Consider the following 27254-nt stretch of genomic DNA (forward strand, 5'->3'; position numbering starts at 1 on the left):
GCTTGGCCATAAAACTAGTCTCAATACATGTAAGAGAATTGAAATCATATAAAGTATATTCTCTGACTATAAGGGAATGAAATTAGAAATCAACAATTTTCAAAAAATGGAAAATCCATAAGCACTTGTAAATTAAACAACACGTCTCTAAATAACCCATGAGTCAAAGAGGAAATCACAAGTTAAATTAGAAAGTCTTTAGGAACTGAATGAGAAGGATATCACAATAAATCAAACTTTACAGGACATAGCTAAAGCAGTACTGCTTAGAGGCAAATTTATAGCTTTAAGCACATCTATTAGCAGAGAAGAAAGATCACAAATCAACAATCTAAGCTTTTGTCTTCAGAAACTAGATACAGAAGAGAAACCTGAGCATGAAATAAGTGGAAAATAGGAAGATCATATACTGGAGTGGGAACCAGCTAGAGCTGGTTCTCTGAAAGGAGCAACAAAATTGTCAAACGTTAACTAGACCAACAGAAAGAGAGAAAGAGAGAGAGAAAACAGATCACCAAAATCAGGAATGAAGGGACAACACCATTAGCCCCAGAAAAATTAAAAGAATTATATAAAGAAATACAGTGAACAATTTTATGCCAACAAATTAAACAACTAAGATGAAACGGGAAAATTCCTAGAAAGACAGAAAGTGCTGAAACTGACTCAGGAAGAATAGGATAATCAAAATAGACCTACAACAAGTAAGGAGATGAAATTGATAATTAAAAAATCTTTCTAAAGGGGCACCTGGGTGGCACAGCGGTTAAGCGTCTGCCTTCGGCTCAGGGCGTGATCCCGGAGTTGCGGGATCGAGCCCCACGTCAGGCTCTTCCACTATGAGCCTGCTTCTTCCTCTCCCTCTCCCCCTGCTTGTGTTCCCTCTCTCGCTGGCTGTCTCTATCTCTGTCGAATAAATAAATAAAATCTTTAAAACAAAAAAAATCTTTCTATGAAGAAAAGCCAAGGCCCAGGTGGCTTATCTGGTACATTTTATCAAACATTTGAAGAAATAATTCCAATACGTCACAAACTTTTCCAGGAAATAGAGGAGGAGGGAATGCTTCCTGACTATTAGGCTGGAATTACCCTAATAGCAAAGCCAGACAAAAACATTACAAGAAAAAACAACCATTGCAGCCTTACTCCAATAACCGCACAAGCCCCTTTGAAAGTCCCTCAGTTCCTAAACACCTCTGCTTCTGAAACCTACCAATGCCTACATGAGAGGCTCCAAAAACTTACGTAAGACCGGCACTGGCTGCGTTTCGGGAGACTGTCCCTTGCGAGTACTGCTCTCCCTTGCAAGCAAACAGGAAGTTCACCTTGCTTGCTTCAGATAACAAATTCAACTTACGGTGAATTCACAATCTTTTTGCTGGATCAACTCCAATTTACAATTTGTTAGTAATTCAGACTTGTGGATGGCAGATACACTAATGTAGCTTTGAGATGACCAAACTCAATTTTTCTAATTTTTGTGGGGATCGCTACCATCCCCTTTTTTGTATGTATATATGTGAACTCCAAAATGCCAAAATGTTAGTGTAAATTTTGTGATGAATTTTCTGAACAACTGACATTTATTAAAGAAAAATTCTTCATAGCTCTTTGTAATACATGCAATTATTCATTTAATATAAAAAATGATGGAAACTCAGATATAAACCAGCATATTCTAAGCACTGAGCATAAGAGATCCATGATTTCTTCAACTAACATCAAAGAAAGTGGTAACACATTTTTTGATTAATGAAGATAAAATAATCACAGGAAAAGTTGTAATGGATGGCTTTGTACACTGTATATCATCAGACTTCCAGATCAAATGACTGGCCATACTACTTCTAGAATATTTGCTGTTTTTAAGGTTGTGAAGAAGGGGAGCACCTGGGTGGCTCAGTCAGTTAAGTGTCTGACTCTTGATTTCAGCTCAGGTCATGATCTCAGGGTCCTGGGATCAAGCCCTGAGGCGGACTCCAACGCTCCAAGGGGAATCTGCTTGGGATTCTGTCTCCCTCTTCTTCTGCCCCTCCCCCGCTTGTGCTCTCTATCGCTCTCTAAAATAAATAAATAAATAAATAAATAAATAAATAAATAAATAAATAAATCTAAAAAAAAAAGCCTTGAAGAGGGAACTCGGCAAGTTCAGGTCAGCCAACTGCAGAGTCAGAGACCTCCTGTAGCCACAGGGAAGATTGTGTTGAAAATAAGACTCAGGATCTTTAGGGGGAACAAATTTGCAAAGGAAACTGAATGCATAGCTTCAACGCTCCCCAGTGCTAAAGTTCAGAACTCTGAGAAGCAACTTCTCTAGTGCATTTAATATGTTGTCCTTTCAACCTACCCCAAAGTGACAAAATAAGTCACCTATTTATTTATTTATTTATTTAGAGAGCACAAGCAGGGGGGAGGGGCAGAGGGAGAGGAAGAAGCAGACTCCCTGCTGAGCAGGAAGCCCAACGCCGGGCTTGATCCCAGGACCCCGAGATCATGACCTGAGCTGAAGGCAGATGCTTAACCAACTAAGCCACCCATGTGCCCCAAGTCAATTTTTAAAATATATATGTATCCTTGAAAACATGTAGCATAGTTGTAGTTTTTAAAAACGGCAAAAATGACATCGTATTATAAATCGCGTTTTCTTTTTCACTCAGCGTTAAGTTCTCAGGTCTTAATTGCTATACATAAATTTAGTTCATTGCTTTTATCTGATGTGTAGTATACAGTTGACCGTTGAACAACACAGGTTTGTAGATCCATCTATACGTGGGTTTTTTCAATAAATACAGTACAGTACCGTGAATGTATTTTCCTTATGATTTCCTTAGCATTTTTTCCTCTAGCTTAGTTTACTCTAAGAATACAGCATATAGGGGCGCCTGGGTGGCACAGCGGTTTAAGCGTCTGCCTTCGGCTCAGGGCGTGGTCCCGGCGTTATGGGATCGAGCCCCACATCAGGCTCTTCCTCTATGAGCCTGCTTCTTCCTCTCCCACTCCCCCTGCTTGTGTTCCCTCTCTCGCTGGCTGTCTCTCTCTCTGTCAAATAAATAAATAAAATCTTAAAAAAAAAAAAAAAAAGAATACAGCATATAATACATGTAACATTCAAAATGAGTTAATGGATTGTTGATGTTATCCGTAAGGCTTCCCATCAACAGTAGGCTTGGAGTAGTTAAGTTTTGGGCGTGTCAAAAGTTACACACAGATTTTCAAATGTGCAGTGGGGGTCGGCGCCCTAACCCCTGCTCCATTCAAGGATCAACTGTTCATCCATTTTATTTACCCATTGCCCTAGTAATGAATATCTGCATTGTAATCTTTTCTTCCTATCACAAAATGTCAAAGAGTATCTTCACAGATGTTGCCTTATGGGGTTAAATGAGACTTCCAGTGGGCTTCTGTTCCCCTTGTCCATGACCATCTTCTTCTTTCCCTTTAGACCCACTTGTCCTATCTTCCAAGAGTCCTTCTCTTATCTTCCTACCTAAAGAAGACCCTCCTCAGTTATTCTTTCAATCCCCAGTTTGCTTCCTTCACAGCATATATAAGAAGTTTGAAGTATTTTTGGGGTGCCGGGTGACTCAGTTGGTTAAAGGTCCAACTCTTGGATTCGGCTTAGCTCATGATCTCAGGGTCGTGAGATCAAGCCCTACATCAGGCTCCACACTCAGCAGGGATTCTGCTTGAAGTTCTCTCTCCCTCTCTCTCTGCCCCTCCTTCTGCTCTCTCTAAAATAAATAAATCTTTTTTTTTTAAGATTTTATTTATTTATGTGACAGAGATAGAGACAGCCAGCGAGAGAGGGAGCACATCAGGGAAGTGAGAGAGGAAGAAGCAGGCTCCCAGCGGAGGAGCCCGATGTGGGACTCGATTCCGGAACGCCAGGATCACCCCGTGAGCCGAAGGCAGACGCTTAACGACTGCGCTACCCAGGCACCCCAATAAATAAATCTTTTAAAAAATTGAAATATTTTATTCTATTTTCTTTCTCTCTCCCCCACTGGAATCTAAGGTCTATGAGGGCAGGTATGTTGTCTTGTACACTTTTGTATCCCCAGCACCTAGATCACTGTGTGGCATTAAGTACATGACGTCAGAACTTGACAATTATACAGTATAAGAAAGGGTTAACCCCACTGGATTCAAAGACAAACATATACGACATATTTTCATACTTTTATGTGGGCTTCTACAAGGTCACAAGAGATTTAGGATTTAGGTAAATATATTTTCCCTGCAATGTTTTCACTGGATGGTCGACAGTTGAGACTATGGGTAGGTCGGGGTTGAGAAAGTAATTTATTTTTTATTTTTTTTAATTTTTTTTATTATATTCTGTTACTCACCATACAGTACATCCCTGGTTTCTGACGTAAAGTTCGATGATTCATTAGTTGCGTATAACACCCAGTGCACCATGCAATATGTGCCCTCCTTACTACCCATCACCGGTCTATCCCATTCCCCCACCCCCTCCCCTCTGAGGCCCTCAGTTTGTTTCTCATAGTCTGTAGTCTCTCGTTTCATTCCCCCTTCTGATTACCCCCCCTTTCTTTATCCCTTTCTTCCGCTACCGATCTTCCTAGTTCTTATGTTCCATAGATGAGAGAAATCATATGATAATTGTCTTTCTCTGCTTGACTTATTTCACTTAGCATTATCTCCTCCAGTGCCGTCCATGTTGCAGCAAATGTTGAGAACTCGTTCTTTCTGATAGCTGAGTAATATTCCGTTGTATATACGGACCACATCTTCTTAATCCAGTCATCTGTTGAAGGGCATCTCGGTTCCTTCCATGATTTAGCTATTGTGAACAATGCTGCTATGAACATTGGGGTGCATATGGCCCTTCTCTTCGCTACGTCTGTATCTTTGGGGTAAATACCCAGTATTGCAATGGCTGGGTCATAGGGTAGCTCTATTTTTAACTTTTTAAGGGACCTCCACACTGTTTTCCAGAGTGGCTGTACCAACTTGCATTCCCACCAACAATGTAGGACATTTTTCAAAGAATTGGAACAAATAGTCCTTAAATTTGTATGGAACCAGAGAAAGTAATTTATTAACCTGGCTCCAAAGCCCTTTCACTGGAGGCAGTGGAAATTCACAAGGAGTTTGCAGCCTGTCCTATTCCCTCCAGAACCTCTGAATTAAATCCCTCAGCACCCCTTTACTCCCCTCCTCACATACACATGGCAAAGTGCTTTGTGTATCAGGGAACTCTTCTAGCACCGTCTGGAGGCACTGAGTCCTGCTTAAAAATCCCGTGCTGTATGAATCCCCTCACAACCAGTGTCAGGAAACACGGGAGGGATGGGGGACATTATCCATCTTGGGTGGTGTGGGATGCAGGGGGGTCCTATGTGACTTGCTGTCGAACAGGGAATGAGGCATGCTGAGGCCTTTGATGACCTGGATGTGATGGAGATAATCTGACCCATTGTTTCATCACGAGCAGCCCTTGATGATATAGCACGGGGAGAGTGGTTGGTTGCTTTTTTTTTTTTTTTTTTTAAGACAAACTCCTTTGGTGTTGCTGAAAGATGGACTCGGCCTATTTTCCATAATGACCAAGGAGAGTAAGTTGCTAGGTACTTTGTGCTAGGAGTTGAAGCAGTTCAGCAGAATAGTTAAACGCATGTATTTTTTTTTTAAGATTTTATTTATTTATTCGACAGAGAGACAGCCAGCGAGAGAGGGAACACAAGCAGGGGAGTGGGAGAGGAAGAAGCAGGCTCATAGCAGAGGAGCCTGATGTGGGGCTCAATCCCATAACGCTGGGATCACGCCCTGAGCCGAAGGCAGACGCTCAACTGCTGTGCCACCCAGGCGCCCCAAACGCACGTGCTTTGAAACAAGCAAGGCCTAGGCTGAATCTTGGTTTTGATATTTGTTAACTGTGACCTAGAGCAAGTAACCAAAGATTGATCACTCTACAGAGTTGTTTAGATTATCAAATGAGGAGACCACGGGTATACAGGACTTGGCACATCATGAATATTTGATTGATGGCTAAACACAAATGAAAAATCTAATTGAATACAGATTGGTAATTATCAGTAGTAGGCAACTTAAAACAGTTTCTAACTCTGCAAAGGAGTGTTTATACCTTTGTAAAGGTTTCTCTATAGAGATGATAGCTTTTGTTAAAATTAATTTATTTGACAATTTAGATTTTTGTTCTCTGGAACTCTGCTCCCATAGATGACTGTTTTCTGTATCTGAAGTTAAGTGAGTAGAATATCTGTGCTGGACTATACAAGAATATTCTTTTGCTTGCTCTTCAAAATTAAGATTTTCTTTTTTTAAAAGATTTTATTTATTTATTTATTTATTTATTTATTTATTTATTTATGCAAGAGAAAGAGAGGGAGAGAGAGCACAAGCTGGGGCAGGCAGAAAGGGCAGAGGGAGAAGCAGACTCCCCTCCAAGTAGGGAGTCCATCTCGGGGCTCAATCTCAGGACCCTGGGATCGTGACCTGAGCCGAAGGCAGACGCTTAACCATCTGAGCCACTCAGGCGCCCCACACTTAAGATTAAATGCTCACAATGACATTAAAACAAGATGGCAGCAACTACAAAGCTGACTCTACTATTGGGTAACACTTTTCTGTAATGCCTATAAATGCCTCTGTAGGCACCTTTCCATTTGGCTGCCTTTTTTTTTTTTTTAAGATTTTATTTGAGAGAGAGAGAGCCCACAATCGGGGGAGCATGGAGCCCTATGTGGGGCTGGATCCCACCACCCTGAGATCATGATCTGAGTCGAAATCGAGAGTTGGACTGAACAAGCCACCCAGGTACCCCTTCATTGGGCTGCCTTGTAACACTGTGTCCCTGTTTAAGCAGCAATGTGCACTGTCTTGACCACATTCTCTTACATCTTCTTGAGACAAAAATTTCTCAGCAAAAAAGAAAAAAAAAGCAAGTTTTCTTTGGTGTCAGCTTCGATTTATGCCTCTATACAGGCAGCAAGGTGAGCCCCACTTTACCTTGTAGGATGGCCCAGTATGGGCAATCATTTGTAGAACCAGGAGATATCACGTTTTGGGCAAAATTGGTTGGCATACCTTGGTGGCTCCAGGCACAACAGTATGCCGTGGCTACCTGTTTCAGGACCTCATCTCTAACTGGTGCGTAGTCAAGAGCAGGGTAATGGCTGGGAACGGATCTAGTCCGGGACAGCATCTTAGAGATGGACCTGGAAGGATGGGTCAGCAAGATTTAAAGTTGTAGGTACAGAAATGTTGGCTATTCCAGACGAGAATAATATTGTCCGTTTCATTCTATAGCATAAAGAATTTTCACTTCCAATTTTCCAGTTATCTTTTCAACTCCACTTCTTCACTTCTTGAAGTGTGGCATGATCTCCGTGAGGATTTATGTTATTTTCAACTTCACTTTGTGAAGGCCTGTGGTACAATCTCTGTGACGATTCAATTTGTCCTAAGAAGGTGGTCCAAGCTTCTAAGGATATCACATTACTAAATTACAGGGACTTTCTTTCACCTAACAATATACGAGAGTTCAGATCTTCAACATGCTATTGAGTCTATGCCCGAAACCGTCCAACCCTGCTCTCCCAAATTTGATTTCTGGCTTTCCCTTTTATTCAGTGAATCCTTGTCAGAATACAGAATCCCCTTGACACTTTTCAGTACTAAGGATACCTGACCCCTTCCCTGTGTTTGGCACTGCCTTTTTTTTTCCTTCATGTAAGCCTTTCTCCCACCAGCTTTCTCTGACACCATACTCTAGGCTCTCCTCTCCTTCTGATCATTCCTTCTCAGGTGCTTTTCCTCCGTCCCTTAAAAGCATTTCCTAGGGCTCAGACTGGTTCTCTTTTCTTTACACACTCACAATGGAGAACTGTCTAGGGATTCTTAGAATTGCAAAATACTTTAGTTGAGATCAGCAAGCCCCGTTAATTGATGCTCACTAGCTCTCAGACGTGTCTCTCTGCCTCGGTTAAATGAAACCCACCCAGCAGGGACACAAAAATGGGACCTTATTGGGGAAATTGTCCAGCTACCATCTGCCCAGGAAGCAGGGACCCAAACAGGAAGAACCCTGTAAGGAGTCTCAGCTAAAACTTCCTCATTTTTTTGTTGCGTTCTTTTGATGAGGTGCACAGGGCTCAAAAAGAGAAGCACCCCTGAGTTTGTTTTCTGAGACATCCTCTTTATTAATCTCCCTCCATTTTAGATTGGAAGCTCCCAGGCGGGCTGGACTACTCGTATCCTGTTCACTGAACTGCCCTCCGCACCAGCCCCGGGCCTGGCACAGGGCAGGTTTGGGGGCTTAACTGTGGCTTGTTGGCACTCTCTAGAGTTGACGTCCCGGAGGGGAGCGAGGGACGGCAGCCCAAGGGCCATAGTGCGGTCCACTTGAGCCGAAGAGCAGGAAACAGGGCTACTCAGCTCCACCAGAAGGAGCAGACACATGCCACTACGTTAAGACGGAGCACAGGCACTTCCTCCAGACTTCATCCAGACTCCGCTCCTGCGAAAACAAGTTCAAGAGTCCCCTCCACCACCCCCGCGCCAGGCCTCCGGGCGGGACCTGCCGGGGCGCGCAGCCGCAGCGTGGAGGGCGGGGCCCGGCCCGGGCCGTCATAGAAGCCCCGCCCCTTACGCGGAGCGGCGGGAGCGCGCGAGCCTCTGTCACGCAGGCGCGTTCGCGCGGCGTAGGTGGCGCTAGAGGCCTCCTTGGGGGTTGTAAGGAGACGGCGCTGTCGCCATTTTGTAGGGTGTTTGTCGCAGCGGCTGGAGAGAGAAGACGGCGGTTTGGCGACGTTTCTCGGCCAGAGGGCCTTTTGCTTTTGCGGAGGTGAGGTTTTGGGTGGATTGGACTGGGCCGTTTCCAGTCTTGTAAGTCTCGAAGCCAGATGTGGGAGAAACGGGGCCTTGGCGATCGGGGTTTCTTCGGAGCACAGCCCCGCTGGTGGCCTTTGAAACCTAGAGTTGCTCAGGTGCCATGGTAGATTTAAATTCCTGGGGCTGCGAGGCCGCCGCTGACTCGTCTCTGATGGCCCTGGCCGCTCGCATCGCGGCTCCGGGAGCCCCGGCTCTTGCCGCAGGCGAGAGCGAGGACCTGTCGGGAAGACCCTTTGAGAGCCGCCCTTGGGGGCTTGTGTAGTCGGAGATAAGGTTCTCCTCTGAGTGCCTGGTGTCTGCAGTTGGTAGCGTTGTGGTGGTTTTCCAGAGTCAAAACCTTTGGCCCTAGCTGCGAGTGCGCCAAAGGCCCTGGCCAGGTGCCTGGGGCGGGGTGGAGGGGGTGGGGACTGCCTGGGCGTCCGAGGAACCGCAAGTCTGCGAGTCCAGGTGGTGGAACTGAGCTCGTGAGACGTGGAACTGTGGAGGGGTTCGTGCCCTGTGCAGCACTGTTTTCGCCCCCCTAAAGTGGAGCATACCATTGCTGCATCGATCTGCATTTCCTATGCTTCGGCATCAGGTTATCCTAGGTTACTTAAGTAGCCTTCCATGCTGACCCGGCCCCACACCTGGTCTTGCTTTATAGCTGCCCCGGTTTGATTGTGCTCCGTACACACACTCGTCCAGGCGCCTCGTTACCCATTAAGTGCAGTCGTTCTGGAGCCATCTGATCATAACTTTACGCTCTTTTCCATTTTTTGAAGCCATGTACACAGCATGAAATTGTGGGGTATGAAAGGGCAGTAAGAATCAGATTTCTAAGGTGGATCCATTGTGTCCGATGTTTTCAGTGAAAGATACGTACGTGGTGATTCTCACATGTAATATTCTTTATTAATTGAAGGTAGTGTAATAATACGAATTGGTTTTTTGTGTGGATGTGAAGGAACTTTGTAACATGTAGGTCTGGGATTCTTCTCTTTGCCTTCTCAGACAGTATTTCTGAACATTAGTAAGGGGGAAACTTCCCAGCAGCTGAATTAAATTTAAAGTAGTGAACTTCACTGGAGAAATGGGGAAAAAAAAAAAAAACTTAGGCCCTCTGGGTGTGCTCATTCTTATTTTTAATGTTTGAGTATTGATAATTTTGGTGATTTGAGAATCCTTCCTTGTTAGAGGTGAGCTGGTTTTGGCAGACTGACAGAAGGGGGAAAAAAAACACCCCGCAAAGCGAAAGCAGATATGTTTTGCAAAAGCTGCATTAATAATCCTCAGTCATCCTATGTTGTAATTTTGCCGGCTGTGATTTAAGACTGCTTAACCGAGCCATTTTAAAGAATTACTGATGTGGTTGGGGTGATTAAAGGAAGGTTTGGAAGAATTCCATTAGAAATACAAAATTTTTTAGATGGTTTTTCTGTTGGCCTTTGCCTCAGAGTAGTTTGTAGTATTCATTTTAGGTTCTATTTTGAGGTGACTCTATATCAACTGGAATGCTCATTTAACCATTTCCGATGAGAATCCTAACACGTTTTAGAATTTTTGATTTACCTGACCAATGCCTTCCCTTCTCTTTTTTTTTTTTTAAGCAAAAGGCATGATACAAATATTTTCTTAGGGAATACCTCCCAGGAGAATTCCAGCTGACTCATTTCAAGTCTTTTTTTTTAATGCATCTGAAATCATTTAAATTTTTACTTGAATTTGTTTGCTTGTTACCAAGTCATTGGGCAAGCTGAAGGCAGTAAACTAAGCTGGATTTGCTCCATTTTACCTTTTTTTCCCAGCTCTTGAGTTGTGAAATTCACCCTTCAGCAGTTTGGATATCACTGTTAAAAACTTAACTGCTTTGTAAAAGAATTAATATGGGAAGCAGCAGATAGTGATTACATTGTTAGAACACGGAACCTGAGCCTGGAAGGAACCCATCTATGCATTAGAGGTTATAGATGGAGGCAGCAAATCAGAGAATGGTCGCTGTCCTCATCTGCTTTCACTGACCATGTGCATCCTTGTGGGTTGGTTTCTTCAGTCACCCCAGAGCTACAACAATTATGTTTTCATTTTAAGACTAATTGCAAGACGATATGAAAATAAACTTGTTGGGTAGAGACAATGGGTTTAATAAAATCTTTGTTTCGCTTTTCAGTTTCTCTGTTTGAATACTGTGTTCTACTGATGTCCTACTTTTTCCCCCAAAGCTTGGAGTCATTCTGAGATTAGAAAAAGGAACTCTCTTTAGTGTTGTTGTTGTTGTTGTTGTTGTTGTTGTTGTTTTAGAAGCTTCTTTACCTTTAAAGCAACATCATCCCCTATATTTAGAATCCCTAGGTGTTTCTCTGACTTCATTTGCTTGTATTACAGAATTTTGCCAAAGCTGTATGACACTACGATATATTTCGTTTTAAAATAGTTCATAAAAGTTAACATTTTTTAACAAGAAATTATATTAATAATTAGGAGATCATTTACTACAAAAAGAAGGTAAGGGGTGCCCGGCTGGCTCAGTCGGTGGAGCACGTGACTCCTGATCTCGGGGTTGTGAGTTCAAGCGCCACATTGGGTATGGAGATTACTTAAAATAAAATCTTAAAAAAAAAAAAAAGTAATAAAAATGAATTAGAACCCTACAAATTATTAATTTCTAGCTAGATACTGTCTACTGGAAGTTCTAAGTCTGAATCCTGGCTCTTTCACTTTGTTTACAATGGCAGTTAGCAAGGGTTAGTTGAAGATAAACACCAAACTGAGCATTTATTTAGAAGAATTGAAAGAAAATGTATTATTAGGTCTCAGAGTGTCATGCATCATTTGGTACTAGATCTGTATGCCATTTACAGTCATCTGACATACCATGGAATGGTGCCCCATGCCTTGGCAAACATCACCTACAAAGATTTTAGAACCTGTATGAGCCTGTGTGCTGAGTGTTTATATTTAAATACTGTGTAATATTTTATTTACTAACCATAGCCATCTATAGCCTCCACAGCTCACTTTCCCTTTCCATTAACAGATGCGGCATTCCAAAAGAACTCACTGTCCTGATTGGGATAGCAGAGAAAGCTGGGGACATGAAAGCTACAGTGGAAGTCACAAACGGAAGAGGAGGTCCCACAGTAGTACCCAAGAGAACAGACATTGTAAACCACATCACCAGTTTAAAGAATCTGATTGGTAAATTCCTTTTGAATTAGTAACATTTTAACACTAGTAGTTTGAATGATTTCTCATTAGCTTATGTAGCTTTATTCTGTCAGATTGTTTTATAATTCACTCAACAAATATTCAGAAAATGTTTATTGAGTTCCTGTTATAGGCTAGACACTGTACAGGTGCTGAGGCTACAGCTGTGAATAAAATAGTTCTTACTCATACTTCTCAATGTCTGTCTGGGACTTGTGGGAGACAGTGGAGTCCCAGGCGCCAAGAGTGTAGTCAGGTGGTGAGACACAAACAGTTTAGTCATAGTGATGATAGGATGTCCAATGAGTGCCTTTAACTTGTATGTAGGAGGAGATATGTATTTTGGGGGTCTCAATTAGGGTTTCACAGATGAGAGATGATGAGGGCATAGGGAGAGTTAATCCAGATGAGAAAACCAGCATGTGCTATTCGGGAATGGTAAAGTGCATGGGGGATTAGTCACTTAACTGTATTCTGTAGGTTATATTTGTAGATAAGGCCAGTGGAGGTGTGTAGGATTTTTAGAAGCTTGGTTATTGTAAGAACCAGTAATTTAGGAAAGGGCCTCAATAAAAATTTTTCAATACCGTGTGTCCTGTTTAATTTTACTATGTAAAATTTGGAGGTAATACATATATATAGAATTTAAGGAATTTTAAAGTTCCTAAAGGATTAAAGAAAGGCTAGGTGAGTAGCATTTCTTTCAGTCTGTCTTCCATTAACTTCCCTTTCTCATTTGTTTTGTTGGTTCTATGTTTTCTCCTTGTTTTGTACAGATGTTCCATTGAGACTGTTTGCCAGATTGCTTTCTAAATTAGCCAGCTGGGGTTACTTTAAAAAACAGTATGTAATTTTTTTCCTTCTCCATGCTAAAACAGACTTGTTCTGCAGAACAGTGAGCTTGGTAGTCACTGCAGACTAATCTTCGTCACATACTGTCATATGGGGAAGAGGGAGGGTTGCGCCAGGATGACAATGACCTGAGCCAATTAATGCACTGTAGAAAAACATCTGTACCCTTTTATTAACAAATACAAAATGCCCTATGAGGCTTAACATCGTAGTACTAATAATCGATAAGTTTGTTATTCATTGTATGTGTAGGAAGGAAGATCTGAGTGATGAACAGTTTTCATGTCCACAGTTAACTACATAAACATGATACTACATCAGTCCAGTTAACCAGCAGGCCAACAGCTGCTGTTTTGACCTTGGCACCAGAGGTGTCTCTTGGTAATTGCTCTCCATAATCTGGAATATTCTAATAGTCTTTTTTGAAGATTAAAAAACTTTACAGTAGTATTTTTTATAAAATTACTGAAAAGAGAACTGCAGTAAATTGTAAAGAAGGTAACCTTGGTAGGTTCCTAGTCCCCCATTATTTCTATTTGTTCTTAAAAAAAAAAATCTTTCTTTACAAGTCTTTGCCTCTGATTATTTCCTGAAAATAGGTTCTAAAAAGGACATTTTTTTTTTTTAAAGATTTTATTTATTTATTTGACAGAGATAGAGACAGCCAGCGAGAGAGGGAACACAAGCAGGGGGAGTGGGAGAGGAAGAAGCAGGCCCATAGCAGAAGAGCCTGACGTGGGGCTCGATCCCACAACGCCAGGATCACGCCCTGAGCCGAAGGCAGACGCCCAACCGCTGTGCCACCCAGGCGCCCCTAAAAAGGACATTTTTAAGTTAAGGGTGTGAACGCTTACAAAACTCTTGCCACATACTCATGTTTTTTTCTAGAAAGTTTGTACCAGGTTCTACAACATGTTCTTTCATGCTCCTACCAGTCTTGGCATTTTGAAATGCCAAGAATAGTGGTTTTAATTTGAATTTTTAAGTTTTTGGTGAGTTTGTCCGATACATATTTTTTCTATTTCAGAGTATTTTACTGATTTAGAAGAGCTTTTACTGTATATCAGGGTTTTTTTTTAACCTTTTTTCATACATATTGCCAAGTGTCTTTTCTTTCTTATTTGTCTTTTGGTGGTAGCCTGTGAATTGGTCTCTTGCTACAGGCTTAATTAGTTCTGTACATTATATCAGGAAGACTGATGTGGCTATAAACAACGCCTTTGTGTATTGTGGTAAAAGTTCTTAAGTGTCTTCTTATGTAACCTAGAGTATCAAGTCTTAAACCAGTGATTCTCAAACTTGAGTGTGACTAGAAGCGCCTCAGAGGTATGTTTAAAATGCATATTACCAGATGTAGATTCGGTCAGTCTGACCTGGGGCCCAGGAATCTTCATTTTTAATAATTCTATATTTTGATATTATTGATAAACCAGACCACCGTTTGAGAAACAGCTGTTTAAACTCCTTAGCCTGGCATGCAAGATTTGCATGATCTGTTCCCTGCTTATTTATTTGCCTCTGTTCGTTCCTCTACGTGGAAAATTGGTCTTGCCGTAATTGTCTACGTACCGTTTCCTGGGTAATACGTAGACAACCCATCTCCCAGAACACTGTTGTGATCTGTAAATGTGAGATGGTAATAATGCCATTCTTCTTCCATGGCATTTCTTCTACTTTGCACTTTGTCCAAATCTTTACTTCCCTTTAATATGCAGCTCTGCTTTTTTGTGAAGTCTTCCCTGACCATTTTAAGCAGTTTGAGTTTTCCCTTCCCCTCTCTGATCCTAAGCACTCATGCAACCTTTCAGCATTTCCTGCATTGTTTTGTTTTTATGTTAGTAATCTCAAATTGTTCATTTGTTGGCAAGGATTTTGCCTTATATATATTTTTTTATCTTCCACAGGACCTGTGTGGAAATAAAAACGAATGCCCGTAGCCTCATTAGTACTGGCTATTTTGAAGGACCACATTAAATATTCGCTGGCCATTCAGTGAATATTTTTAGGATTTAAATCAGTCTGTTCATCTTGTCCACTCTGTCCATATATAGCCTTTATAATTCGGTAGACTTTGTTTATATAATCTCTAAGGCTTGGTTGGTATAGATTGATGAGGTCCCTCATCTGTCTAGTTTATCCGCATGGCTTTACTTCACCTCATGTTTGTTAGTCTGTAGATTGTTTATGGATTATCTGCAGCTCTAATTTTATGCACTATTCCAGCTAAAGATTATTAGTTTTAGTTTTTTCTGATAGGTTTTGGACTTTTATGGAAAGGATGACTTACAGAATTAAAAAGGATGCCCTTGAGAGTGAGGTTATTTCTAGCCTGATGTATTGTAGATATCTCGCTGACAGTTCAAAGCCAGGTGATCAGATCCCTGACCTAGACCCACATTCTTATCCTAATATCCTGAGTTGTTTCTCCAATGGTTAGAACTTAAGATTGAAACTGGGTAAAGGGAGAAAAGGGGGTTCTATATTTCCCTAGCCTGGATTTGATGCCAGCCCTGTTGAGTAGGAGTTTAGAGATGCTTTCCCTTGATTTCTTCCTATGCCAGCCCCCTGGGAAAGAGAACAGCATATTCTGGGGAACGAGTGAGGTTGGTGAGGGCAACTAGTCAACATCTGTCACTCCATTGCTTGTCAGGATTCTTTTAGCCGTTTTGTCTGACTGGGCAGGTGTCCCCTCTCTCCCTCAGTGCTCCATGTGCATCCCTCTTGAAGCTTCGCACTCTGTTGAAGAGGACACCATCCCAGGTAGAGAGGGGGACGGGAAACTGGGCCAATTGAATCTATGTCCTTTTCTTTCCATCAGATCAAGGCTACTTAACTGGGATCTGTTGACTTCCTGGGGTCCGTGACCTCTATGAAATTCCTTGTTGAGTTTTGTTTATGCATTTGTGCATTTCTTAGGGGAGAGGGTCCATAGCTTTCATCAGATATTTAAAGGGATCTGTAGATTCAGAAGTTAAGCACTATGGCACTAGATGATAAGGTTTCCTGTGTAGAATTTTTGAGTATTTTGCAAGCAGGAATGACAGGAAATTAGAAACGCGAAGGGAAATAGGGTGGTGTGGGTGGGTGTTTTGTAATCCTAGGCAAGCAATTACAAGATCCTTTTCTCATTGGTGGGGAATATATTTTAATGTCTTTGGCACATGAGGCAACCTTCAAAAGCTGTGTTGTCTATTTCTCAAAAAGGAAAAACAGGAAGTTAGGAATACAAAGTGGAGATGGGATGGGTGATATGTGTAATAAAATTGGCCCATATAATAGGAGTTAGAATGTGCTCTACAACCGTGGCAAATCATTTTCCTTCTAGGGATCTTAATTTAGTGATCTGTAAAATGAAAGGGCTGGAATCACGTAAGATTCTTTCTAGCTCCAGTACACCTTTCGTGAAAGAACTGTGTGTGTGCCGGAGAGAACTAAAATTCACTTACATTAAAAGAGAAAGGAATCCTGTTTTGCCTGCCTCTGATTGTGTGTGGCTCTGTGAGGAAAGAAAGCAAGCTTAGTTACAGATGCATATATCATAAGACTCATAAATTTCAGAAGAGCAGTTTTGTGTATTTTTGGTTTTAATTTTTTCCAAAAGGTAAAGGGACACTTAAGTAAACCCTGAATATAACATAAATGACTCAAGCTTTGTTTCTGATGTGAGGTGTTTGATAGGAGTCTATCTGATGGAGAATATGAACTCACTTGTTGGTTAAAGCAAAATTATATCTTAAGTTTGTGAGATAAGTATAACTCTAATCCATCAATTTGAGGTTTTTTTCTTTTATTGAGTTAGCTGTTTAAAGCAGGAATTATTGAGAGAATGTTCTGTTTGAGCCACACTGCTGCAGAATGAAGAGAATGATTTGGAATCCTTTACTGTGTTCGCAGTCATTACTTAGAAGCGAGGTCCTTGAATGAGAGAGATTATCGGGACCGGAGATACGTTGATGAATACAGAAATGACTACTGCGAAGGCTATGTCCCTAGACATTATCACAGAGACGTTGAAAGCGGCTATCGAGTCCACTGCAGTAAATCTTCGGTCCGAAGCAGGAGAAGCAGCCCTAAAAGGAAGCGTAATAGACACTGTTCAAGTCATCAGTCACGTTCGGTATGATTGATTTTGTTTTTATTTTGGGTGGATGCTTATTTGTGTGTAAAAGCTCTTAAGGAGCCAGTAAGTTTGAAGAAGTTTATATGTACATACAATATTATTTGGATATATTATAATTGTGTTTATATTACTTGAGCCCTTAAACATCCAGATTCTCATAGCTAATCTGTATTTATTAGGTAGCCTTCATTTGCCCACATTTACTCATTTTCTGTAGTCCAGATCATGAGTTCTTGATTTTAATACTAAAAATATTTTTGTTTTGTAGTATAATTTTATGAAAAGATAAAGCACCCATTTTTTCTTTCATCTTAAATTTTTTTTTTTTTTAACTTTAAAAAAAACCCTTTTCCTGATAGTTGGAAACCAATCTAGAACTTTGCACTGGTGGATACTTAAACTTTGCACTGGTGGATACTTAACTGTTGTTACTCTCTACGTAGGGCAGTCCCGGAGCACAGTGCGTCATTGTCCGTAGCTAGTTCCATTGAAATTCTGAAATGGGTGCTGAATGGAAAATGCATTAGCCAAAGGCATGCCTTTTCTTTTTCTTTTTTTTTTTAAACATTCAGACATCTTCACCTGTCCATTCGGTAAACTTTGAATAAATTTTCTTCCCCAACTTTTCTTCAGAACTAGCTTTGATTAGGTTGAACGTTGAAATTAACTAGTTTTTATTTCCCCTTTTACTTTAATTATGTATATTTTAAAATATTGCTAAATGAACAATTTCAACGAATCTTGACATTTTAAAACCTTTTCCTGACAAACTAGACATCTCAATTCACAGCATATGCTATTTTATAGCAAGAGATTAGTAGATCATGACATTGCATTCTTTAAATTTCAGACTTCAATTAAATCAGTATTTTAAAGAGACAATTGTGTTGTTTTTTTCTATTGCCACTTTAAGTATCTTATCTGAAAATCTGTTCCTTGCCATGTTTTTCTTCTGTAACATAAACTGTGCCCTGTGAATTTCTGGGGACTGAATTTGAAATTGCTCCTGCCAACTGTTCGTGGCCTGGTGCTTATCTGAATGCCTGAATATCTCCCCGCTGAATGAATTGCGTATTCTGCCCTGAATTCACTCTGATATATTGATTGGCTGGACGATCTTGGTGCTGCCCACTTGCCGTTCCAGAAGAGCCACCGAAGGAAAAGATCCAGGAGTATAGAGGATGATGAGGAGGGTCACCTGATCTGTCAAAGTGGAGACGTTCTAAGAGCAAGATGTATAGAATATTTTTCAACACTTTTTTAACTTTGCAGACAGAATAATCTTTTTAAGAATAGTTGGTCAGCGGGGGGCTAAAGAACTCTTCATTGCTTTTTTGTTTTGTTTTTTGTGGGTTTGTTTGTTGTTCTTTTGTATTTCTTCTTTTCTATAGAATTTAAATATTTGTACTCTAAAGTTCCAAAATAATCAATGGAATTTGAGATTAGAGCAAGAAAGATAGCTCTATCTAATTGTTTTTGTAGCAGCTGAAAATAAAATAATTTGAGTGCTGGAACCTTAGTTATGCTTTGATAGAGATCATTTGAAAATATTCCACACTTAAGTATTCATTGTTTGAATAACTAGATAATTTATACTCAGGTACTTACTCCTCGTTCTCCTCCCTTACTTTAGATGAAATCGTGGACACTTTGGGTGAAGGGGCCTTTGGCAAAGTCGTGGAGTGCATTGATCATGGCATGTAAGTTGTTTTTTTTTCTTTTTTGAACATTTTGATATTTCTTGGAAAGGACCCATAATTTAGATGCCATAATTTTAAGTAGTAGCCACATGTTTTCCTGGGTGGTGTAAATATCCAGAATTTCTTGAACTGTATCTGGTTATTTACCAAGAGTGTGGATTTTGATTGAGAATGCTGACAAATTTGGGGGTGCCTGGCTGGCTCAGTCAGTGGAGCATGTGACTCTTCATCTCTGGATTGTGAGTTTGAGCCCCAGGGCAGGTGTAGAGATTGCTTAAAAATAAAACCTTGAGGGGCGCCTGGGTGGCTCAGTCATTAAGCGTCTGCCTTAGACCCAGGGCGTGATTCCATAGTCCTGGGATCAAGCCCCGCATCAGGCTCCCTGCTCCACTGGGAGCCTGCTTCTTCCTCTCCCACTCCCCCTGCTTGTGTTTCCTCTCTCGCTGGCTGTCTCTCTGTCTGTCAATAAATAAAATCTTAAAATAAAATAAAATAAAATCTTAAAAAAAAATAAAAAAACAAAACCTGACAAATTCTATTAGATGGTGTTTGTTGAAGTTAAAGTGGGTCTTCCAATGAAGGAGTTTCCCAGAATTTAGGCCTTGGCCCTTATATGAGATTTAGAGTGCTTTGCTCTGGTTTTGAATAGCAGAGACAATAAAGCTTGTCTAATCTCGGTCAGAAACACATTCCCGATCTGAAAATTGCACAGTGGAAAAAGTGGCCTAGCAGAAAGCAGTCTGCCCTGGAGTGTCATTAAGGGAGTGGAAGGGAGCATCTTCCATTTAAAAGGTTTTGGAACCTATCTCAGTTGGTTAAGCATCTGCTTTTGGCTCAGGTTCATGATCTCAGGATCGAGCCCCCATCAGGCTCCCTGCTCAGTCTGCTTGTCCCTCCACTGGCTGTTTCTACCTGCTTGCATCAGTGAATGTGCTAAATGTTTTCTTGCTTCATGACTTAGTGATGGTGTCTCCTTTGTTGGAACATGTTCACTTTTCCTCCCAAATCTTACAGACTGGTAGCTGCTTTTCAGTCGTGTGTCACTTCTTCTCTGAATAAGTTTGAGCTCCCCTAACCCCCTAATCGTTAGGCGCTCCCATCTCTTTGCTGTGTAGTAGCTCTTCTAACCTCCTAAGTTGTTCATGTGTCTTTTTTCCATTAGACTGTGAGGAACGTAGGGACAGGCCTTGTCTTCATCGCTGACACCTGTGCGCCCTCTGGCACAGGGTGGGTCTTTCCCCTGTGAATGAGCAAATGCTTTCAGCAGTAGCGTGTTCTATGTGAGGTTTTATTTTCATCATCATCTTTTTTTTTTCCCCACTTTTGTGTAAAATCTAGGTAAATGTAAAATTCTGGAAAAATTAAAATTTGTAAGTATTAAGGGAATTAATTGCTCTATAGAAAGTGTGTTTTGTCAGAATGTTTTGAAAAGATATTATATGGAATCTGATATATGATGCCCTGAAAGACTGTTTCAGAAAAAGAGAGTAATTAATACTCAATAAGATTGTGCTTTAGAGGACACGTCTTCAGCCTGTTTTTGTACATAAACCTTTTTAATCGTAATTTTGTTTTTAAGGGATGGCATACACGTAGCAGTGAAAATTGTAAAAAATGTAGGTCGATACCGTGAAGCAGCTCGTTCAGAAATCCAAGTATTGGAGCATTTAAATAGTACTGATCCCAATAGTGTCTTGTAAGTATAAACTTGAACTCTGATCCATCTTACTGCCAAAACTAAGCAGAATTCTGTGAACTGACGTGTTTTTATTTTGATCTGTTTTAGCCGATGTGTCCAGATGCTAGAATGGTTTGATCATCATGGTCATGTTTGTATTGTGTTTGAACTACTGGGACTTAGTACCTATGATTTCATTAAAGAAAATAGCTTTCTACCATTTCAAATTGACCACATCAGGCAGATGGCATATCAGATCTGCCAGTCTATAAATTGTAAGTATACTTGATAAATTTTAAACAGCAGAAAATTAAAAGTTTTCATTATACAAGCAACATGTCAAAGCATTGTTACTAAAAATACACGTTACAGGTAAAAATGAAACTCCTGTATCCACTACTAATCCTCAGTGTCCCCCAATACACATGAAATATGTAAGTGAAACTAATAATGCCTTTTTGTTCTCTTGTAGTTTTGCATCATAATAAATTAACCCATACAGATTTGAAGCCTGAAAATATTTTATTTGTGAAGTCTGACTATGTAGTCAAATATAATTCTAAAATGGTGAGTTACGACTTATTTTAATTTTGGTGGTTGTTTTTAAAATTAATTTAGTTTGGTGATCCTTGGATGAAGAATTTTCACTTCTGAGACTGGTTATATCCTGATATTTAATCTAAAAAGGATAATCCTTTATCTTTCTCATGGAGTTACGTTGAAAATCAGAAAGATAATTCACATGCAAGCCTTTTGAAGTGCTATAAAGTATTTCATGTCTTTACTGATCTTCGTGCTGACTCAACTGTATTTTTCTAGAAACGCGATGAACGCACACTGAAAAACACAGATATCAAAGTTGTTGACTTTGGAAGTGCGACGTACGATGATGAACATCATAGCACTTTGGTATCTACGCGGCATTACAGAGCTCCAGAGGTCATTCTGGGTCAGTAGACACCGCCCTTCCTGATACTGTATCCAGTCTACATATATGAGTAGAATAGGTACACCCCTGGGAACTTCAGATGACTCTGTTGTTGTGCCTATGATGAAACTGCTCATAATGTCATTATAGTCCTTGTATAACGTGTAAAACTAGTATTTTTTTAATGCAAGAAGTGAACTCAGGCTTTAAGCTGATAATAATTGATAAGTGACTAGTAATTACATTTTGAGGGTGACTGTTGACCTCTATTTGCTACAAAAATGTAAAATTTCCTGGAATAATCGTGAACCAGGTCTAACCGTGCCCCCCATTGCACGCAGTTCAGAGACTGGAGTATTTACACAAATTGGTAGTTAAACGTGGAAAGTATTTGCTAGTCCCTCTCTGATTTTACATAAAATGCCCCTCCCCCAGTTAAAGCACTGCCTTGTAAGGATATGGAGAATTAGGAGAGTGTACTGAGTAACCTTTTCTATAAAACTAAAACTGTAAGGCCTGAATTTACTGTCCTGTTCTCCCAAATGGGCTAGGTGAAAAGAGCACCCATACAGGGAAGGCTGTAGTGTATTGGCAATTAAAAATTGTTGCATATACAAGTGTATGTTTTGGGGGCGCCTGGGTGGGTCAGTCAGTTAAGCGTCTGCCTTCGGCTCAGGTCATGATCCCAACATCCTGGGATCGAGCCCTGCATCGGGCTCCCTGCTCCCTGGGGAGTCTGCTTTTCCCTCTCCCTCTTCCCACTTTTGCCTTCTCTCTTGTTCTCTCTCTCTCTTTCTCAAATTAATTAAAAACAAAAACAAACAAGTGTGTGTTTGGTTTTTACAGCTTTAGGTTGGTCCCAGCCTTGCGATGTGTGGAGTATAGGCTGCATTCTCATCGAATATTACCTCGGTTTCACAGTCTTTCAGGTGTGTATTTAGTAGACAGCATTTCATGAGTAATTTTCAGTGTTAAAGGCATGTGAAGATTTTGGCCTCCATATTGACAAGTTGCTGTAGTGTTCTTCTTAAGCTTAAAACGTATTTATGCAAAATGATCATCCTCTAAAACCGGAATTGGGTGAACTACTCTTGGTGAATGGTCATAGTCCAATTTGCATGTGGAGTTTTTAACACACAGTTCATATTGTCTTGTGTTTCCATTTTTTTATTGAGCTCCTGCATCAGTTTATATTAGTGTTACTGTGGCCAGTTTAATTCCGTTCTGGTTATGTTGACTTACCAGCACGGCCATGAACAAGTCACTTAGTCCTTTTGTAAAATAATTGAGGAGCAATAAGTTGTATTTTATGCTTACATATTAAGCATCTGTGACCCCCTGTGCACATATCAAGACACTTACGTGTATAAAGATGAAAAGACAACATCTCTGTCCTCAAGGAAGTCATGCAAAAGACGTGGGAGAGCTCACAGTATGATGTGGTGTGTTTGCTATCATGGGGCAATGTAGAAAGTGTGGTGGGAACCCAGGGAAGATGGACGGTTACATTCCTCTGAGAAGGCATCAGTGAGGAGGTGGGGAGTTTAAGCCAGTGCTAGAAGGAAGATTAGGGGTTTGTCAGAAAACTAGAGTGTGTGGTGGCCAGCGCAGGAAGAAGAAGTTGTACCCATAAATGTGTAGAGGCTTAAAAGAACACACGCTGGTCTGAGAACAGTAAACAGTGCTGTCAGAGAGAGTATCTTGCATAAATGGGGAAATGATGCAGGGACTAATGGACTTGTTTGGATAGAAAGGTACTTGTTTCCTAGAAGTTAAGTGTTTTCCAGAATGTAGATTAATCTAAAGTGAAAATGATTTTGTAAGTTTGTCATTTCGGCCTTTATTTAGAGATTATTCCTCCAGGTTTTTTGTTTGTTTTTGGTATTAAAATGTCCCTTTTATGGAATGATAATAGTTGTTGGTAGTTGGTTTTTTAAAATTAAAGTGTTTACTTGGCAAAACAGAAAGTAGGAAACCTTGTATGTCTACTTTCTTCCCCTTGTAATTCTACTTACTTTTGAATCTAACAGTCTTCTAAAAGGTTTAGGTTGTGCAAGCATTGACAAACTTGAAGTAGGGCTGCGATGTGATCAAAGTGTCGTGATCTGTTTTGGGGGGGGGGGTGGGCGTGCAGATTTGGCACATTCTGGCTCCTGCTGTTGAGGGTGACTTGAAGTCAGCGTGGGGAGGAGGTATGAGGGGTTCAGAGTCACTTGGGTGCTGGCTGTTGTAGAATGTGTTCTCTGCTTGTGGGCCCGTCACCAGCCTTCTCCTGTTGCTAATCCACAGAGAGCCTGTTAAAAGTACTCTGAGTTTATAGACAAGTTTGATACCTAGAACCGTGGTGACCAGTCAGTTCTGGGAGGTGGTGTATCTGGTTTGTGGCGGTAAGCTGAGGGCCAGAAGAAGTTGAGCAGAGTACATGCCTTCTTCGTTCTGACACACATAAAAGTTGCTTCCCAGGATTTGTGATTGTAAATCACTCTGAGGTCTTAAGTGCAGATTGATTATTAACACTGGTTTGAGACATATTTTCTGTTTTAAGTTCCACCCTCCAAACTATTCTTCAACTGAGGAATGTTTTTAAATGTGGAGCTAGCTTTTTGCTGCATCTACTGCAGAATGAAGACCATTCTCAGCAGACTGTCGACATTCCAGAAAATGTCATCCCTTGAAGGGATGCACTATTATTTTAGAGAGCCCCCAGAGGACCTGCAAAGGGGCTTCGGTCACATCAGTGTAGAACTCCGTCTCCTTGGAAAGAAGGAAAAGGCTCCAGGTTGACAAATGGTGGGGAGATGATGTGAACCGTAGCCAGTTCTTTTCTGTCTGGAGTCCTGTATAGAACATGAGCAAGGGTGTTACACTGGGCTTCCATTACAAGATGAGGTCTGTGTGTGCTCATTTCCCCATCAACGTTGTTAGGAGAGTAACGTTACTCAGGAGAATGGTTTTCTTGTTGAAATCTGACGTTTCTTGGGTAAAAAATGTCTGCAGGGTTTGGATGAGGCCAGGTGTTGATTGTTCAGTATCTCTCAAGCCCAGAAAGATGAGTGAATTCTTGAAGGAAATGACGCTGAACTTTCATCAAATTCAGCTGCTTGGATTCAGCAAGCCACAATAGTTAAAAACAAGGGCATCAAAATACGGGGCTGGTATCGATGTTTCTGAAAAAGGAACAGTTCCGCAGGCTGATGAGGAAGATTAAGTTGTCGAGCCGCAGACCCAGCAAGGTGCCAGGCGATCCTTCAGACTCACTGGTTATACTTTAATAACGTAAAGATAAAAGTGTGGAGATAGTGTTGCCTGCTCCTGTCGTGGATTAGGGGCTTCACATGTTGGAAGCAGCGTGCTAGGAACAGTAGTTGATAGGTTTTAAAAAGCATTACACGCAGCCTCCGCTCTTCAGACTGAGAGTAGGCAAATGATATTCTGCCTGATGCCTGCTTTTAAAAAAGAAAAAGGAATATGTGACAGAGACCATTTGTGGCCGGGTAGGCCTTAAATATTTACTGTTTGGACCCTCACGGAAGTTTGCCAGCCTCTGATCGAGGAGCACACCACCTCAGCTGTAAGTGTGTGGGTCTCTCTCTCCCGCTTTAGCCGGAGCTCTGCTCCTGTGTGGCTTAAGAATGTAAGTTTTGACTTAGATCCGTAACTCACCTTTCCTCGTTTACGAGCTAGTATCTCAGCTTCTTGGACATGCACGTTCCCGCACACGGAGCTCAGGATGGTTGTGAGAATTACCGGCACTGTATTTTTATTGCCTGGCAATAGTTGATGGTTAACATGTTAACTGGTGAGTGGAGGCCAGTTTGGGGTCAGCAGCTGAATAAGTGAGGAGACCGGTTTTCCGGTACTCTTCCCTAGCCATTCTTCAGTAAACAGTGCAAGGAATGAAAATGAATAAGGAAAGTGTTCAGTTTCACATTAAATTCCGTGTCTTCTGCTGTACAGAACCACTGTTGGATGTCAGAGAGACTTCAGTTTTACTGGTTTGCATGGAGAATACAGCTCATTCCGTATTGTTCCGTCTTTGGAGTGTAATACCAGCCGCGCTGGTGTCTGAGCCAGTCCTCTCTGTCAGTGCTGTTTTGTTGTGTTTTCCTTTATTGTGCATGTAGCACAAGGGAAAGTGCTAAATTCCTTTTTCTTGTGTGTTTTAGACTCACGATAGTAAAGAGCACCTGGCAATGATGGAACGAATATTAGGACCCATACCAACACACATGATTCAGAAAACCAGGTATGCTCCAAGACTAAAGCCCTTTCCTGGGTACGTTGCAATGCCCTATATTCAAACTACAGAAAACCCAACTTTGTTGTTACTGCTTGTCCCAAGGACTTCAGAGTTTGATTTTTTTTTTTTCATAAAGTCAAATTTTTAAAAAGTAATGCAGTATTTACCTCGTGATCTAGTAACCAAAGGTGGTGTTTTTTATACTCAGGTTAACCTTTGCGTAAATGTTTTCCTAACTTGATAAAAACATAATACAGAGAGTAGTAAAAAGAGCTTGATTATGGAGTCCTGTCGATGTGTTTGTATTTCGTACTACCGCTAGCTAGACCTATGCCTTTGGACAACATACTAGAGTGGTTTGCAAACAGAGCTTCACCACCCCATCCCAGATCTAGTGAAATCTGAACTCGACTGGATCCAGAGGCCGACACTGTTCATGTATGGTATTTACGAACCACTTAGGTGGGGCACTGAAACCTCAGAGGGTGCAAGAATGAGGAAGATGTGCCATGAAGTATCTGATATGTAGTTGCTGAGATTCGAGAAAAACTGTATGCATGTGTATGTGTGTCTGCATAGAGCTGTCCATGCTTCCCTCTGTTCAGTGGGGGCAGGGTAAATGTGTGGCTCTTCTGTTGTTTTTACTGATCCAGACTTCTTTTTCTTGTAGAAAACGCAAGTATTTCCACCATAACCAGCTAGACTGGGATGAACACAGTTCCGCTGGCCGATACGTTAGGAGACGCTGCAAACCATTAAAGGTAAAAGGGAAAAGACTCAAGGTAGTTAAAAAAATATATTTTTTTAAAAACTATTTTTGAATCTCTTTCTTAAACAAAGACATTCCCCCCCCCAGGAATTTATGCTCTGTCATGATGAAGAACATGAGAAACTGTTTGACCTGGTACGCAGAATGTTAGAATACGACCCAGTGAAAAGAATCACCTTGGACGAAGCCTTGCAGCATCCCTTCTTTGACTTATTAAACAAGAAATGAAATGGAAGTCAGTGGTCTTACTATATACTTCTCTAGAAGAGATTACATAAGACTGTGTCAGTCAACTCTAAACATTCTAATATTTTTGTAAACATTAAATTATTTTGTACAGTTAAGTGTAAATACTGTATGTTTTGTATCAATAGCATAATTATCTTGTTAAGCAAGTATGGTCTTGATAAGGAATGAACTATAAAAGTTAAAATTAATTTTCCTTTTTGAGATTAATTACCATTTTTAAAGATCTTTGGAATATTGTTTGTGTCTAGTGATAAATGTGATTGATCTTGTCTTTTTGTACATGGAGGTCAACTCTTTGAAGTGATTTTTTTTGAGTAAAAGGAAATCTTGACTACTTTATTCTTAATGAACATTCTTTATATACCTCAAATTCAAAACTTTTCGTAACTTTAAAGTTTTTTCTGTAATTGTTGAACAGGTAATAAGTATCAACTCCCAATATAGACAGGTATTGGAAACCAAAACCCATAGGAAAATGTTTACTGTTGGAATTTCATTAAATTTTAAGAATTGCGTTCTGTCTCATTGGGTCATGTCAGTGGTGATCATTAGCATTCGTGGCAAGGCATCCAGTTTGTCCATTGTGACAGGTTGTTTAATAAAACCACATACACACTTCATTTAAGATGGAAGTCTAACTGGCAAGTCTCAAACA

General features: G+C 40.8%; 1 protein-coding gene across 2 annotated transcripts; it reads left to right on the forward strand.

Annotated features, from left to right (window-relative positions):
• Positions 1-8675: 8675 nt before the first annotated feature.
• CLK4 (CDC like kinase 4) lies at positions 8676-27113 on the forward strand. 2 transcript variants are annotated; one of them, XM_002921127.4, is made up of 13 exons: positions 8676-8833; positions 11894-12054; positions 16810-17032; positions 18180-18270; positions 18669-18735; positions 20315-20431; positions 20522-20688; positions 20886-20980; positions 21233-21362; positions 22188-22270; positions 25508-25587; positions 26252-26342; positions 26438-27113. In XM_002921127.4, exons 2-13 carry the CDS (start codon positions 11894-11896, stop codon positions 26576-26578), a joined length of 1446 nt encoding a protein of 481 aa, XP_002921173.2. In that variant the 5' UTR covers positions 8676-8833; the 3' UTR covers positions 26579-27113. The 2 variants fall into 2 exon arrangements, with proteins under 2 accessions (XP_002921173.2, XP_011225680.1); XM_011227378.3 differs by lacking the exons at positions 8676-8833; positions 18180-18270 and adding an exon at positions 15618-15675 and having other exon boundaries at positions 11915-12054.
• Positions 27114-27254: the final 141 nt, after the last annotated feature.

The sequence above is a fragment of the Ailuropoda melanoleuca genome, chromosome 3 (genome assembly GCF_002007445.2).
Source record: "Ailuropoda melanoleuca isolate Jingjing chromosome 3, ASM200744v2, whole genome shotgun sequence".
Lineage (NCBI taxonomy): Eukaryota > Metazoa > Chordata > Mammalia > Carnivora > Ursidae > Ailuropoda > Ailuropoda melanoleuca.